The 17,235-nt window shown below is 34.7% G+C and overlaps 1 protein-coding gene across 11 annotated transcripts in view; it reads left to right on the top strand.

The window, feature by feature from the left end:
* The window catches only part of OXR1 (oxidation resistance 1), a 557,562-nt gene extending 540,663 nt beyond the window's left edge, over window positions 1–16,899 (top strand). For 7 of the 11 annotated variants that reach the window (XM_070803074.1, XM_070803076.1, XM_070803082.1 and 4 more), the window contains 6 exons: window positions 6,498–6,578; window positions 8,377–8,502; window positions 9,282–9,434; window positions 10,795–10,890; window positions 12,979–13,052; window positions 14,994–16,899. In XM_070803074.1, the coding sequence (XP_070659175.1) occupies window positions 6,498–6,578; window positions 8,377–8,502; window positions 9,282–9,434; window positions 10,795–10,890; window positions 12,979–13,052; window positions 14,994–15,129 (666 nt within the window). In that variant the 3' untranslated portion in view covers window positions 15,130–16,899. The remainder of the gene's footprint in view (window positions 1–6,497; window positions 6,579–8,376; window positions 8,503–9,281; window positions 9,435–10,794; window positions 10,891–12,978; window positions 13,053–14,993) is intronic. The other 4 variants (XM_070803075.1, XM_070803077.1, XM_070803078.1 and 1 more) reach the window with 1 other exon arrangement.
* The last annotated feature ends 336 nt before the right edge of the window (window positions 16,900–17,235 follow it).

Raw genomic sequence — 17,235 nt, 5'->3', positions numbered from 1 at the left:
AACTCAGCTGTGATGGGGTATGAATGTTTCCTTTGCAGAAGTCAGTATCATATTGGCCAGAATGAAAGTCTGTTAATTTTCCCTTTTTTCTATTATCCTGTCTGTCATAGCTTTCAACAAGTTTGAATAGCTTTTGATAGAGTTACCTTAATGTTTATTGGTAGCTAATTTATTTTAGTTGGCTAGAACTAGGTCTGGTACTTTATGTTTTACAAGACTATAAATTATTAATTAATTAATTTAGTAGATATAGAGCTACTCCAGAGGATCTGTTTCTTCTTGTATGAATTTAGTGTTTTGTGTCTTTCAATGAATTGGTCCATTTCATCTAGGTTTTCAAATTTGAAAGTGTAGAGTTGTTTATAATATTCCATTATTATCAACAGTGATGGCCTCCATATATGATATAATTTATTTGTATGTTCTCTTTTTTCAATTTTATTAGCCTGACTAAAGATTTAAATTACAACTATTGAAAACAGTAGTTGTAATTTAAGGCAAAAAGAAGCAAAGTTTTAACATAATCCAAGTCTTATTTTGTAATAAAGACTTTGTCATATATTATGAAATGTAGAACAGAGTTTTAGGTAGTTACAGGATGCTATTGTATTCCCTTTTTTGTTAGCTACAACAGCTCAACTTTAATTTCCTCCTTTTAAAAAATATTTTTGGATATCAAAGTAAATATAAATAGCATTGTTAGTAACATTTTTCTTTCTACATTATCTCCCTTTACTAAGGAATAAAAGAAGGAGTAAATGAGAAATGAAAATTCTACATTCACAGATATCTCTGTTAGTCTGCAAGGCAGTTGGGGGAAGGGAGATTTGTTTACAGATAATCCTAAGGGGAAATTCAAGAAAGAGAACTGTTGAAGCCAAGCAAAAGACACTCAGTTGTGTCCTTCCTACTCTCTGCAACCCCATGGACTATAGCCTGCCAGGCTCCTCTGTTCATGGAATTCTCCAGGCAAAAATACTGGAGTAGGTTTCCATTCCCTTCTCCAAGGGATCTTCCCAACCCAGGGATCAAACCCGGTCTACCACATTGCAGGCATGTTCTTTACTGTCTGAGCCACCAGGGAAGCCCAAGGGGACTCTTAGACCGAAGCATTGCTCTTTCTTTCTAGGAAAACGTGTTCTTATTCACGACATTTACAGCAACTATACATTTCCTCTTTTTTCAGCTTTTCTTCTTAGCTGTGTGTCTCACTGTAATAGAGATGAGTGGATTTCATTCTGCCTTTAGGTTTGTAATTTGTTGAAAGTAAATGCTTAGGCAAACACTTTGTGAGAGTCCTTTGTCAAGCAGTTCCTACATATGGGATTTAGCAGTGTATCCAAACCACTTTGCACCTTAAGAAATGACTTTCTAGCCAGACGGCTAATACACTTTTAGTTAGAAGGTCTTGAAATAGAGGAAAACAATAGAATGGGAAAGACTAGAGATCTCTTCAAGAAAATTAGAGATACCAAGGGAACATTTCATGCAAAGATGGGCTCAATAAAGGACAGAAATGGTATGGACCTAACAGAAGCAGAAGATATTAAGAAGAGGTGGCAAGAATACACAGAAGAACTATACAAAAAAGATCTTCACGACCCAGATAATCACAATGGTGTGACCACTCACCTAGAGCCAGACATCCTGGAATGTGAAGTCAAGTGGGCCTTAGAAAGCATCACTACAAACAAAGTTAGTGGAGGTGATGGAATTCCAGTGGAGCTATTTCGAATCCTGAAAGATGATGCTGTGAAAGTGATGCACTCAATATGCCAGCAAATTTGGAAAACTCAGCAGTGGCCACAGGACTGGAAAAGCTCAGTTTTCATTCCAATCCCAAAGAAAGGCAATGCTAAAGAATGCTCAAACTACCGCACAATTACACTCATCTCACATGCTAGTAAAGTAATGCTCAAAATTATCCAAGCCAGGCGTCAACAGTACATGAACTGTGAACTTCCAGATGTTCAAGCTGGTTTCAGAAAAGGCAGAGGAACCAGAGATCAAATTGCCAACATCCACTGGATCATGGAAAAAGCAAGAGAGTTCCAGAAAAACATCTATTTCTGCTTTATTGACTATGCCAAAGCCTTTGACTGTGGATCACAATAAACTGGAAAATTCTTCACGAGATGGGAATACCAGACTACCACCTGACCTGCCTGTTGAGAAACCTATATGCAGGTCAGGAAGCAACAGTTAGAACTGGACATGGAACAACAGACTGGTTCCAAGTAGGAAAAGGAGTACGTCAAGGCTATATATTGTCACCCTGCTTATTTGAATTCTTTGGAGAGTACATCATGAGAAACGCTGGGCTGGAAGAAGCACAAGCTGGAATCAAGATTGCCGGGAGAAATATCAATAACCTCAGATATGCAGATGACACCACTATTATGGCAGAAAGTGAAGAGGAACTAAGAAGCCTCTTGATGAAAGTGAGGGAGGAGAGTGAAAAAATTGGCTTAAAGCTCAATATTCAGAAAACAAAGATCATGGCATCTTGTCCCATCACTTCATGGGAAATAGATGGGGAAACAGTGGAAAGTGTCAGACTTTATTTTTCTGGGCTCCAAAATCACTGCAGATGGTGACTGCAGCCATGAAATTAAAAGACGCTTACTCCTTGGAAGGGAAGTTATGACCAACCTAGATAGCATATTCAAAAGCAGAGACATTACTTTGCCAACAAAGGTCCGTCTAGTCAAGGCTATGGTTTTTCCAGTGGTCATGTATAGATGTGAGAGTTGGACTGTGAAGAAAGCTGAGCACCAAAGAACTGATGCTTTTGAACTGTGGTGTTGGAGAAGACTCTTGAGAGTCCCTTGGACTCCAAGGAGATCCAACCAGTCCATTCTAAAGGAGATCAGTCCTGGGTGTTCTTTGGAAGAAATGATGCTAAAGCTGAAACTCCAGTACTTTGGCCACCTCATGTGAAGGGTTGAGTCATTGGAAAAGACTCTGATGCTGGGAGGGATTGGGGGCAGGAGGAAAAGTGGACGACAGAAGATGAGATGGCTGGATGGCATCACTGACTTGATGGATGTGAGTTTGAGTGAACTCCAGGAGTTGGTGTTGGACAGGGAGGCCTGGCGTGCTGCGATTCATGGGGTCGCAAAGAGTTGGACACGACTGAGCGACTGAACTGAACTTAACTGAACTGATTTCCTCAACTGTGTACTTTAATACTTGGGAGTATGATACAGGACATTTTGTAGCAATCTGTCCATTTTCTACTTAGGTTTAATCTTTTGGATAAAACAATACTTTCTGTACATGGATTATGATTTACTAAGGGGTTAAAAGTTAATTTGAGACTAATTTCAGATCCACTATATATACTAGGAATCTGTATCTCTTTATTCATTTTGATAGGGGGAAGTATATTTCTTTAGTTGCTGGAGGAGATAGATGGGCCTAAGGCTGAGCAGCTGGAGTTTGTTCTTTATGGGCAGATACTCCAAGATGAAGACAATAGCAGGAAGAAGGAGTATCTGAGCCTTGCCCAGAATAAAGCTAATAAACCATATATTCCTCATTCTCAAAGTCAGAGACCTTCCTGACTACACGTGCACAGAAAGGCTCCTCGAAGGTCAAAAGGGGTGGGGGTGTCTCTCCATAGTAGGTGACGTCAATCTACCCATAGGCCTCTTTGCAAGAATCCATCTTGTCTAAGAGATGTGTGAACACACATGGAAAATCCGTGGGATAAGCCAGATACAGTTTCAGAACCAGGCAAAGCAAGGTGATTGGCCAAAGGAAGCCCAGAAGAGAATGCCCCTTACGACTGTTCAAACTACCATGAACGCGAGATGTGCTCTCTGAGTTCACTGATGTGAGTGTATTCATAACATACCCTTTTTCCTCCTAATAAACACTGTACTTGTTTCACTACATTTTGTCTCTCTTTCGGAATTCGTTTATATAGAGCCCATGAGTCAAGGGCCTTGTCGCTGGCCACTGTGCCTGGTGGTCCAGTGGCTAGGATTCTGCGTTATCACTGCCACAACGTGACTTCAGTCTCTGGCCAGGGAACCAAAATACTGCTTCAAGCCAAGGCCATCCGAGATCATCATCATTTGATTTCAAGTCTTTCTTCTTTATTAGTTTACCTGCACTTTTGACACTGTTGTATATCTCCATTCATCACAGCATGAGTAAATATTTAAGGGAAAGGAGGTGGTGAGTTTGCAAGTCCAAGAAAGGAATATAGTTTAAAAAAAAATTAGAAAAGTAGATTTGTGATATTAAAGAAACTGTGACAGTACCAGATATAATAAGTTTATAATGGCAATTTATGGCTCCCTCTCTGTCAGTTCCTGTTCTAGGTGATGTTGGTACATAGATTATAACTGATCCCTTTATGAGCAAATTCAACTTTACTGTCCTCCAGGAAGTGTGTTTTATATGGTAAAAGAAGAGCTTTAAGTGTAAGATAAGCGTTGAGTGGAAGAATAGAAAGAATGGAAAGGAATAGTTAAGTCATATAGTTTGAAAACTCTTGTATAGAAAACTCCTGTAGACTGAATGCCATAGGAAAACAGAAGAAAAATATAACTGATCTTTAAATATTTTGTAGAAAGTTCTGTTTGTGACTTAGAAAAGGAAGCTGTGATTTTTACTTTTTTACCTTTAGTACCCAATTTTTCTTTCATATTTATTGAAAATGCTGTTCTTAATTGAACAATCTTTAATATTTTTAAATTTAAATTTAAGAGTAGGGAAACTGGGCTTCCCTGATAACTCAGTTGGTATAGAATCCGCTTGCAATACAGGATACCTCGGTTCAATTCCTGGGTCGGGAAGATTGAAAACCGAAATGTTTTAATATCAAAAATAAAAACCAAACATAAATATGGATACTCTTCAGCCTTATTCTCTAGTCCTTAGGTAAATGATGAAAATCATCAAGTAAAAGTAGTGTTAATCCCTATTTACTCTGTGGTGGGCACTATATTCAGTCCTTTATGTGCATTTCTTTTTATTTACACAGAAACCCTATTTGGTATGTACTCTTATTGTTTTCATTCTTTTATGTACTCTTATTATTTCCTTTGTCTTATTGTTCCCATTGAGAAAAATAGATAAAGGAGGAGGAAAACCTAGTTCCATCCAATTCCCCAGAGGTTGAGTCATAACCACTTCAGGTTTCTTTGTAAGTAAAGAGTCAGCTATCATATTGTATGTTCTTTGCTTTGCGAAAGTCAATCTAATAATGGCCAGAATGAGAAAATCTGTTCAGTTTCTTTTTGGTTTTTTAATTCTCATGTCTCTCATTGCTTTCACCAAGTTTACTTTGCTCTTTATAGAGGTGACTGATTCCTTTTAGTTGGCTGGAACAAAAACCTTTTTAAAAACCTAGTTTAGAAGTCTTGTGGGTCAATTGGTTTAACTGCATTTTGTGGCCAGAACCTCTGCAAATAACTGTTTGATCACAAGAGGAATTTGTCATAGCTCAGGAGTATTCAGCACATATTATAGCACGACCAGAGTTCACTGTATTATGGTTACTGTTTTGGTAATTATGTCATGATCTGAAAAAGCGGTAGCTGTTGTGTGAGTCTGAGGAAACTTGTCTGTTTTCGTGGGCTTTTTATAATGTTTATCTGTTATACATGGCTTTCAGGTTCAGCAATGTGCAACAGACTAGTCTAGGCAACTATAGAAGATACACAGTTTCCCTTAGCAATTTAGAATGTAGGAAAGTCATTAAGTTTTAGTCCCAGATAACTGCTACAGTACCGACTCTAAAGTAGTACTGTAGAGGAGGGGCAAAAACTTTCAGTTCAGGGTTATTTAGAAAGACTGAAGTAGACATGCCTGAGAATACAATTAGATATGCTTTTAAAAATGTAATTTTCTGTTTCCGGAGCTTATTTTTCTTATTGTCTTAGGTTTTAAAATGTGCTTCATATCTTTTTCTTGCTCTTCCACTTCTTTGTTGTGATACAGACTGTATAGCTTGGGTATATGCTACCTTTGCCAAGAAGAAATTTTTCCAGCATTGCTGTTAGGATGTAATGTTTGAGTTAAACTGATTGGGAGAGTTGAAACTACCATTTTTTCTGTAAACTGCAACACAGTTAGATTTTAGATGTTATCTTTGATGTTAGCAAACATGTTATATTTCATACAGCATTTTTTTATAAAGGACTGTGATGCTACCTAGTCAAATTTTGTCTACATGAAACAATCCATAAAATAAACCTTCTACATTGTATACTAGTAGTAGTGTGTTAGTAGTAGTTAGTAGTTAACTACTAGTAGTACTAACTACTACTAGTAGTTTGGGTGTGGTAGTTAATAAGTTAAATATATTCATGTATATTTCACTGTAGATTAATATATAAATCTCTTAGATTTTGAGCATGGAGTGGGGAAAGAAATCCTAATTACAGTTCTCTTTCCCATTTAAACTTCTCCAGTTTTTATTTTATTTGGGCTGTTTTTCTCAACTGTCAGTGGAATTATTGTCTTCCTGTCTCCATATTCAGGTAGTGTCAGTGGCTGAGTATCACCGCAGGATCGATGCTCTAAATACTGAAGAACTGCGCACACTCTGCAGACGTCTCCAGGTGCCCCATTCAGTAGTTTAAACCCCTTCAGAGATTGAATACTTCCTATTTTTAGTGTCTTTCATCAGAGCAAATCTCTTTTTTGAAGGATTTGTTTTGACTGCAGCATTAAAATGCCCCATCAGAAAATTCCTTTTTGTATTAATAAGAGTACAGTATTGCCTTGAAGAGCTGTAGGGCTATCTTTTCTGGCATCTTTTCATTTATTAAAAATATTCAGAGGAATTTTCTGTTATTTTAGAACTGTTCTTAGTACTGTGTTTTTTAGATTGATGAGGAGTTTTCGTTTAACATTGGAAGAACGTCTTGAGTTTGAGATTGAATCTTTACTAAACGGTATCTGAAAGGTGTGGTACTATGGGGAAATGTTTAAAAATTTAATGGATAGCAAGGTTCTCTTTAAGGCTATTTCAGTTGTATCAGCCTTACATCAAATATCTTAATGAGGTGAATTGTTTTTGTCCTTGAGGTTTTCCTGGTTGGTATTAGACATATTTTGGAGTAGTGTTGATTAGGTACTAGAACTAGATAAATTATTTAAAAATATGTGAAATAATCTTTGTGATTTTTCAGAAATAACTATATATTTGAACTCATTTTTCAGTTTTGTGTATTATTGTGTGTTTTCCTCTTTCTTAATGAGATACGCTTTCCTGAATTTTTTTCTTTTAATGCTTCTCATGCTGCCTCAGATTTTTTTTTTTAACCTTTCACATCATCAAAATAAGGGTAAAACATGATGTGAAAGAATTAATATAGTTCTCATCAAAAAACAATACAGTTCTAGAACATGTATTGGTTGAAAATGTATGTTGTTAAGGTTTGGTAAGAAATCTGTTAAAAGAACAAAATAATTTAGCAAGATTTCATTCCTGTGTGGAATCACAGTCGCCGAAAATTGCTGCATTTTAGTTATCTGCTCCAATAGAATTCTGTTTTCCGATTTAAAAGTTTCATCAGTAATACTTATGTTTTCATATATTTTACTTTCCAATATTATTGCATTTTATAGATTAAATTAACATGAAAAAGTGCCAACATAGTACATTCTAAAAGAATTTATTTTGATTTAATGAACATTTTTATCATTTTAAGAATATCAGTGAGATCATTTTCATCAAACAAACATATACATTCTTTTAAGTGCATCAGATTGTTCTAATTTTAAAAATAGGTTTGTGAACAAGTTTTAGATGTATTGTTTGGTTCAATTAGATTTAAAAAATTTGTGTTTAGAAATTAAAATTTTAAAGGCATTTTAAAAAATAACAGTAACCTTTTCAAAGCATATAAATTTACATATATATGCACACCAATGAAATATTATACTTTTTATTGTACTGTTTTTTAAATTAAAATTAAAATTTTGGCACCCAGGAAGTTTTCTTAATTATATTTGGCAAATTTTGTTTCCCATGAAAAAAATAATCTCATAAAAATAATATCTTAAAATAGCACAGAGAAAAAAGCAGGCTAGCTCGCTCACTTTTGCCCTTCAACAGAAGAAGTATAGTTTGCATGCAGTTTACCCTTTTTACACAGAAATACAGGGTTTATCTTTCAATACCTGTCCTTATTCATGTAGTGGATGAGGAAAATGTCTTCTTTAGCAGAAATCTCTTTCTACATTAGACATGCCATTGTTATTAGATGGAGCATCTTTTGCCCTCTACAATCCTAAATTAAAGCTTTAGCCACCTTTTTCAAGGTATAAGATTTGATATCTCTCAAAAGGCTAAAAATTTTAAAGGTTTGTTGCAGTTTTACATTAATATATTGCTTCTATTTGCTTCTTTAGATTACTACAAGGGAAGACATCAATTCAAAGCAGAGTACTCCAGTGAAAGCAGACCTGGAATCTGAATCTTTTCGACCAAACCTAAGTGATCCCAGTCATCTCTTACTGCCAGATCAAATTATAAAGGTATGATAATTACCCACTTTTGTAAAATTCTGAGTATGTGCCCATGAGAGTAAAACAGCTTCTTTTTAGTTGATTTAAAAACTGAAGAAGCAGAGCTATTGCTCCTGTTCTTACTCTTCAATGAAGAAAAAGTAAACAAATTATAGCAATTAATGTAATGGAAGATATTAGGAGATTTGGGTAACCAGACATTAAAATAAATGGCAATAGTAATTTAGGTGAAACAGGATAATAGCCAGTATTTAATTTCTTATTGTGTGCCAGTTACCTGCTTTATATAGGTTATCTAATTTAGTTGCTGCAGCCCCTGTAGGAGTTGGATGTTCTTATTGTCACATTTTGTAAATGAAGAAACTTGGGTTTAGAGAGGTTGAATAAATGTTCAGAGCCATACAGCTGTAACATATTGAAGCTTGATTTCTAATTCTGAGAGTCTTACTCTAGATTTGAGAGGTGTTAATAATCAAGGTAACAGTTCATCTGATATTTTTGTTAATTTGATACAGAGGATGCAAACAATAAGGAATCCATGTTTCTTGCCTCTAATGTATATATTGTTTGATATGATTCTTTTTTTGTCTAATGAACAATTAGTGTTTCATACCAAGAAATGTACAGACTTCAAGCATCTCTGTATCTTTCATAATGATAAATAATTTCTACTGTTACTTTCATAGCCTACATTTTATAAAGTATCATTTAATTCCAGCTGGCATTAGTATTCTGCAGATTGACAATAAGAAACTATCAAGTATGTGTTAACAATTTATTTTTCAAAGCTTACCAAGCATCTTCCACCAAGAACAATCGGCTATCCATGGACTCTTGTTTATGGTACTAGGAAGCATGGCACAAGCTTGAAGACCCTTTATCGAACAATGACAGGTTTAGACACTCCAGTGCTGATGGTGATTAAAGACAGTGATTGGCAGGTATGAAAAGTAACCACATAGACACCTTACCTTTTAAGAGATGGAAGTAGCAGGAATTTTAGCATATTCTTTTGATAAAAAGCATTAGTATATTTTATTAAGTTTATTTGGTAATTATTGAGTGCTCTTGATATGCAGGGCAGTGCTGAGTTCTGCAGAGGGATAGATATGAGCATGAATAATTAAAGAGTTCCTACCTTCAAAGAATTACAGTCTGGTTAAAAAAATATTAAAGTATGAGAGTATCTCTGATGCCAAGCAAAATATGCCTTAGTATAGTGAGAACCTATAAAAAGTAAAAGAGGTGTTTATATTGTTCATTTCTGTCTGGAGGAGATAAGAGTGAGGTTCAGGGAAATGGTGAAAATTGACAGTCCTGAAGTGTGGAGAAAGTTTTGAAAGTTAAAGATTATTGTGTGAGGATGTCAGATAAGCAAGAAACACATTGGTTATCTCTGAAGCAGTAGTTTCATAAATGGACAAAACAAATCTTTGTATCATCAAACCTGGTAGCTTCCTTTGGGGAGGTGGAGGTGGTTACATGGAGGAGGCACAAAGGGAGTTTCTGGAGTGCTGGTAATGTCCCGTTTCTTAATATGAATAAAGGTTAAATGGGACTTTGCTTTGTGCTAATTCCATATCGAGCTGTATAATTATATTTTATACATATATTATTTACACACATACCTTACAATAAGAAAATCTATTTAAAAATTAAGAGTATGAAAATAGAATATGAGGGGATATAATGACTATATAGATCATCAATCAAACTCTACATTGCCATTTCATGATCTGAAACCTTAGACCTAGAGATTGGAATGACTTGTCCAGGCCTCTTATTCATTGTGTGTCTTGTACTGTGTAAGGCCAAGGCATTATAATACTGAACAATTCAGACCCAAATTCTGTCCTCATGGAATTTACTGTGTAATGAAGAAAAAACGAGCATACCTTTTTAGTAGGAGAATGTTTACCCATGCTGGAGGGTTTTTGCTTTCTTAAGTTCTATAGTACTACAACAGCTGTTGTCTTTATTATAAGTACATTGTCATCCTGAAATGTGTCTACCACTTTCTTAGATTGTCTTTTTTAATTGTTATAATGAACATCTTTCTAGGTTTCAAAATGAGGAAAAATCTAGTATTTTCCCACTGAAAAACTGATATGTTTATACCTGCCAATAATATGAGTTGTTTAACAACTGATCATGCTTCTCTGTTAAAGTACAGATAGATAAAACTATGGTATATTTCCTTTTTTTTTTTTTTGTATTTTAGTTAAACATATATAATGGACTAATGCTTAAAGAAACAAATTGATAGTTGTGTCATTGAACATGCCTTTTTTTAATCCTTAGGTTTTTGGTGCATTTGCATCTCAGCCATTTAAAGTGAGTGATGGTTTTTATGGAAATGGAGAGACCTTTGTTTTTACATTCTGTCCAGAATTTGAGGTAAGGACAGTTATTCCAGTTACATTCAGTTTGTGAAGAGATGGTATCATGAACAGAACATTCAGTCTGGAGTTTTGCATACTTGGATTTGACTCTCAGTTTCTGCCTTTTACTGTTAACTTGGCACTTTTTTTTTCCATTACCATTTTCACCTTCAACTTTCCCGTGGATAGAATGGGAATCATAAAATGTAACAGGGTTGTTTGAAAATTGAATGAAAACCATACATGTGTAACACTTGATGTGGTACCAGACACACATCGTGGGTCCAGTAAGAAGTATACATCATAATTACTATTTTGTTTATGAATCATCATTGTAAAATTTCTAGAAGCTTTAACTTACTAAATAAGTTTTAATAATGAAAGTCAGTCTTATGTACCCATTGTGTATATGTATATACACAGGGTATGCCAACCCATTCCAGTCTTCTTACCTGGAGAATCCCCATGGACAGAGGAGCCTGACGAGCTGCAATCCATGTGTACGCAAAGAGTTGGACGATACTGAGTGACTAAGCACAGCTTATAGAAAGTGAAAGTCTCAGTTGTGTCCGACTCTTTGTGACCCCATGGACTATACAGTCCATTGAATTCTCCACGCCAGAATACTGGAATGGGTGGCCTTTCCCTTCTCCAGGGGATCTTCCCAACCCAGGGATCAAACCCAGATCTCCCGCGTTGCAGGCAGATTCTTTACCGACTGAGCCACCAGGGAGGCATGAACAAAATATAATTTGGTAGCACAAGAAAAACTCTCTTAACAAACTTGGGTTTAAGTTGCTCACCAGATTAACCAGTGCTTTCCATTCCTTCCATAAAACATATCAACTGACTCCTACAGCTAGCTGGAAGCTTGTAGTTGTTACAGATTTTGGAAGTTTCAGTTGTGCTTGTTTTCAGTCCTTTTTGTGATACTGTTTCTACCTGTTAACTAACAATGCAATTAAACAAATGTTATATATCTATGAAAAAGTGAGTGTTAAAAGTTTATTGAGAACTATAATGAATACTTTGGGAAATGTTTATAAAGACGAGGTACTAGAAATTGATGTTGTATTAATATTACGTTTAGGTAGAACTTCCATGAAAGATTGGAAATATTTAAGAATATTACTAGAAGGTTTTTTTGGCTGCTCTGGGTCTTTGTTGCTGCACATGGACTTTCTCTGGTTGTGGAGAGTAGGGCTACTTTCTAGTTGTGGGCTTCTCACTGTGGTGGCTTCTGTTGTTGCAGAGCACAGGCTCTGGGGCCCGTGGGCTGCAGTAGTGGCAGCTCATGGGCTCTAGACACAGGTTTAGTAGTTGTGGCACGTGGGCTTACTTGCCTGGCAGCATGTGGGATCTTTATGGATTAAGGATTGAACTCGTGTCTCCTGCATTGGCAGGAGGATTCTTAACCACTGGACCACCAAGGAAACCCAACATCCAGAAGTTTTTACCCTTGAATTTCTCAGATGTTTTTATATTCATTGCTCTTTAAAAAAATTGAAACTGGAAGTCATAAATAAGCATGTTACTCGTTTTTATGAGAATAATGATAGAGCAGTTCATACCCAAAGAAAAGACCTTGGCCATAATCAAAATATTAAAATATTATCAAATTAATATATATTTATATTTGATGTCTCTGGAAGAGGGAACGGCTACCCACTCCAGTATTCTGGCCTGGAGAATTCCATGGACTGTATAATCCATGGGTTGCAAAGAGTTGGGCACAAGTGAGTGACTTTTACATCACTTAAATTTGGTGTGAAAAATAGCATATACTCAGTTTTTAGCTGATTTACTTTCTTTGACATTTCTCATTTAACTATCGAATTCTTGATACCTGTGTAGTCAGAAAAATTTGTATATATGAAGAAATAGTAAGATGTGTGTATTTAAATTATGTTGCAGTTGAACACATGCTTTCAAATTTAGTCTTAAAAACTGAAAGCAAAAGCACCACCCTTTCGGCCCAAACTTTTTCTGTTCTTGTTATTCTTCTTGCTGTCTGTCTAGGCTTTATTAACTATTTGGGATTCAGGAGAACTAACTATAGTAATCATTTTCATCTACATATTTAAAGTTTTTTTTTTTTTTGTAGGTCTTTAAGTGGACAGGAGATAATATGTTTTTTATCAAAGGAGACATGGATTCACTAGCTTTTGGTGGTGGAGGGTAAGTCTCTTGAAAATTTGACTATGAGATTTTAAAAGAAACTTTAAGAATTCATTTGTGTTATTTTTAAATCAGCTATCTTTGAAAAGTTTTGATATTAGAATCCTAATTTATATATTATGAATAATATTTATATTATGACTAAGAAAGTATGTATTTGCAGGAAAGTGCATAAGTGTAATATATGAAACCCTTGATAGAATATTTGTTTATTCATCTCAGAATGCTGTTTAGTTGATTCCCTTTCGATTAAAACCCATCTTCTAGAGTACACAGACTCCTTGATATTTGACAGAAATATACTAATCCCTTCAAGCTTCTCAAATTTTCAAAAAATTATGATGATTTATTCTTTCTTTCAATTTACTGTTTTTAAAAAAGGTCTAAATTTTTTCATATTATTCTACCCTGGAGACTATTTGGATTGATATTTTAGACAACAGAAGTTTGTTTTCCTGTTAAAAATTTTAGTGATCCCACCCCCCCCCCCAAAGTTTTCAGGGCTTGTTTTCTTATTTATTTTGTTTTTAGCAGTATGAGTAATCAGCAGTTTGATTTGATTTGTTTAGCATAGCAAGCACTGCAGGAAATTTCGGTTTCTTATTCTGGTATTTCAACTTCATTTGGTCTGCATGGTGTTTGTAGATAGGTGGCTCTACTGCCTCCTAGCTCAGACTTCTTAACTAGCCCTTGGCAGATGTGATCTCCTTCATTTGTTACTTCTCTGTGTCCTTCAAAATAAGACATAATACATGCTAAATAATTCCCAAATTTATGTAAGTGTTATTTATTTCCTATATTTGAGGATATATATAATAATAATAATTCATTCAGGTTACAGAATCATATTAGCCTGAATTGCATCATCCCAATTCTAACAAATTCTCTTAACAACTTCTCTGTAGATAGGTATTTGGAAGACATGATTTCAGTGATTAAAAATTAAGCGTGGTTATTATAGCCTTCTCTGAAGGACATAACTGGGTAACTAACAACAATGTTGTTTTTAGTTATTGGAATCAGCTTATGGTATTCATATGTTCCATCTTTTTTGGTGGAGAGGGGCAGTCAATCAGCCCTACTCCAAATGGTAGTCTTACATGTGATTCAGGTAGTTCTCCAGGAAAGCCTCACAAGCAAGTGGCTTATAATTTCAAACTGTTAAGCGTGCCTTCAGTCTTTGAAAGTAATATACACAGTGTCATTAGATGTTGGCTGGAACTTGGTTTTGATGATACAGCATGATTCCAGCAAACTAAACTAACCATTGGGTCATTTGATAACAAATTAGTACAAGTTTACAGTCTTTGAAGAAGGATAGTATGGTCTCAGGAAATGGGAGGAAAGGACTTGATATTCCAGAATTCCAAACAGGAGCCCCAAAGAAATCAAAATCATGTAACAGACTGAATATAGGATTTAGAATCAGACCTGATTCAAATTCTCAGCTTCAGCACACATTATGTATGGGACCTTGAACAACTCAAGTCTAAAGTTCCCTCAGCTGTGAATTGGAGATTGAACCCTTAACACTAACCACACTTTTTATTTTAGATGATAGGGAGTTTTCATGTCTCTGAGAAACTCATATTAAATATGTTAAAATCAAACAGCAGAGAGAAATTTATAATACCAGACAAAGAATAACAGAGTAGTGCCTGCCTCAAAAGCTAATTCTTTGTGAAACTAATTTTAGAGGGTTCATTATATTCCTTGCTCTGTATGTTCAGTAATTTTATAATGGGATGAACAAAAAGTTGCCTTGTGCCAGTGTGGAAAGGAGTAGAGAATGGTTTGAAAAAAAGAATGAGTTTAGAGTTGCTGGATATTGAAATGTCTCATTAAATTAATATTTTATAGCCTCTGCAATAATTCTTTTATAACTTAGGGCATAAGTATTAAAAGACTCTTGTTAGAACTATTGTCTTCTGTATATTACAGGGGAGAATTTGCCCTATGGCTTGACGGAGATCTCTACCATGGAAGAAGCCATTCTTGTAAAACATTTGGGAATCATACACTTTCTAAGAAGGAAGATTTCTGTATCCAAGACATTGAAATCTGGGCTTTTAAATGAATATAATGCTCTCTGTCTTAGCAGGATAATGGCCCAAACCTGACATAGACAAACAAGCATTGTTTGGAAAGTTCAAGAAGCAATACAATGTAATATGTAGCTCGTGTTTTAAAATTAGTTCGTATCACCATTTATTATAGCTATAATTTTGGAATTCATTTTTAAAATCATGTTTCTGTCCCAGACGTTTTTAGGTTTATACCATGGCATGGGTCCATGGAACATAACAGCTTAGGTTTTGTCAAAATTTTGGTAGCATTTTGATCATAGTGACCACCTCATCTCTAATCCATGTTTTCTCAGTCTCCTAATAGGATGGTGCTCTTTTGTTGAACCTATTTTGGTTTTTTATTTTTTAAACTATATTGATTGTTTTACTAAAGTAGTCTAACTTGAGATATATAGGGAATGAATACATGATACTGCCGTTATCTGTGAGGTTGGCACAAATGACTATTGGACATGCTCAACCTAGTTACTCTTAGAAAAAAACACATGCCAAAACAACACGTACTTCATAGATCACTGAGTTCTAGTTTTAATTCACACTACTGCATTCTCTTTATTAATTTTGCCGGTAATCTCAATTTCATTTTAATAAAAATGAAATTTGAGGAGAATTCTGATTGTAATAGACCACAATGCACATGGTCTTCAGGTTTGGGCATATGCTTTCATCATTGAATTGTCTGATGAAGAGTTATAAAATGACAAAGGAGAATGAGAACTTGATGATTCTACTGGATTTAATATATCAAGCAAGAAAATATCTATTTACATATTTGTAGCTTAGCAGGGCATTATCATAACTAAAAAACTATGAAACAGATGCATATTTCGTCAACATATTGTGTCAGGTAAACTGTTTTATAGTTCTGTTGTTTTAGCCTTGTTGCACACCAACTCCCAAAATATAGGTTCCTATTCAAAAGGAAAAAAAAAAAACTTGTGATTTTTTTTAAGTGGTATATGTTATTACCATTAGCATTTGCTGTTACAAAAGGGCAATGATTATAGTAGAATATTGTAACTCAGTAGACTTGTTGAATATGCAGACTTACTGTCAAGTGACCTCAAAAAAAAAGAAAAGATAGAATATATCAGTAGTTCTTATCCTCTTTTGTAGGAAACCAATAATAAGCCATTATGGCAATAATTCATCAGTTAATTTCAAAGCTTCATGTTATGCAAAAAAAAAGAATCCTGCTGTTATACATGTGACAGTGACCTTGTGCTGAAATTTCAGCTATTCCAGATAAACATTGTATATTATCTTGTAAATTAATGTTTAAAGGTAGTTTTGTTCTTATAGAAAGTGTTGATTGCCAGGTTGCTTATAGCACTTTAAATTATTCTAAAAATGAAATTATAAGCCAAATATGTTGGCTTAAGTAGTTTTAGTTGTATAGTACTTGAATATATTTAGATCCTTTGAAAATTTAGATAATATCTAAAGAAAGCATAATGCTAATGAAAAAGAAAATCTGATATTCTATTTAATATGCTATTGCTGAATATGAATAGAAATGCAGGGCATCGTTTCTTTGTCTATGTAAAGCTCTCATTAAAAATTACTAACAGTGTATAGATTAAATGTTTACAATATAGGGAACTGTAAATAAATATATCAGTTTTCCCCCCTTTGGTCTTCCACAGCAGTATTATTGTCTTTGTGGAGTTGACTAATCATAAAAAAATCCTGTATTGGATTTCAGTTACAATAAGGTCATAGTGGTGTATACCAAATAAAATTAAATACATAAATATAAATTTGAATTTGTATTTATTGAATAATCAAGTTATTTTCTATTTAAGAAGTCTTTGATTAACCATTCTACTGTGTTTTACATGTGAAAAATGGTTCTAGAAACTGTGGTGCTTGTGGTAATATTAATAATGATGGAGGGATGAATTTAAGAGTCAGTTTAGAAAATGGGGATATAACAAGGTACTTGGCATGTGAGAAGCTCATGTAAGAGTGTTTGTTATTTTTAAATTATATCACTTTTTTTCTTTTTTTAGTGGAGAGTGCATAGCAAGGTAAGACTAATTTCATAAAGAGGTTTGTTTTTGTACAATGTCAAGAAATTTATTTTTATTTATCTC

This window comes from Bos indicus, chromosome 14, assembly GCF_029378745.1.
Source record: "Bos indicus isolate NIAB-ARS_2022 breed Sahiwal x Tharparkar chromosome 14, NIAB-ARS_B.indTharparkar_mat_pri_1.0, whole genome shotgun sequence".
NCBI classification, from domain to species: Eukaryota; Metazoa; Chordata; class Mammalia; order Artiodactyla; family Bovidae; genus Bos; species Bos indicus.
This window is presented reverse-complemented; position numbering and strand designations above follow the sequence as displayed.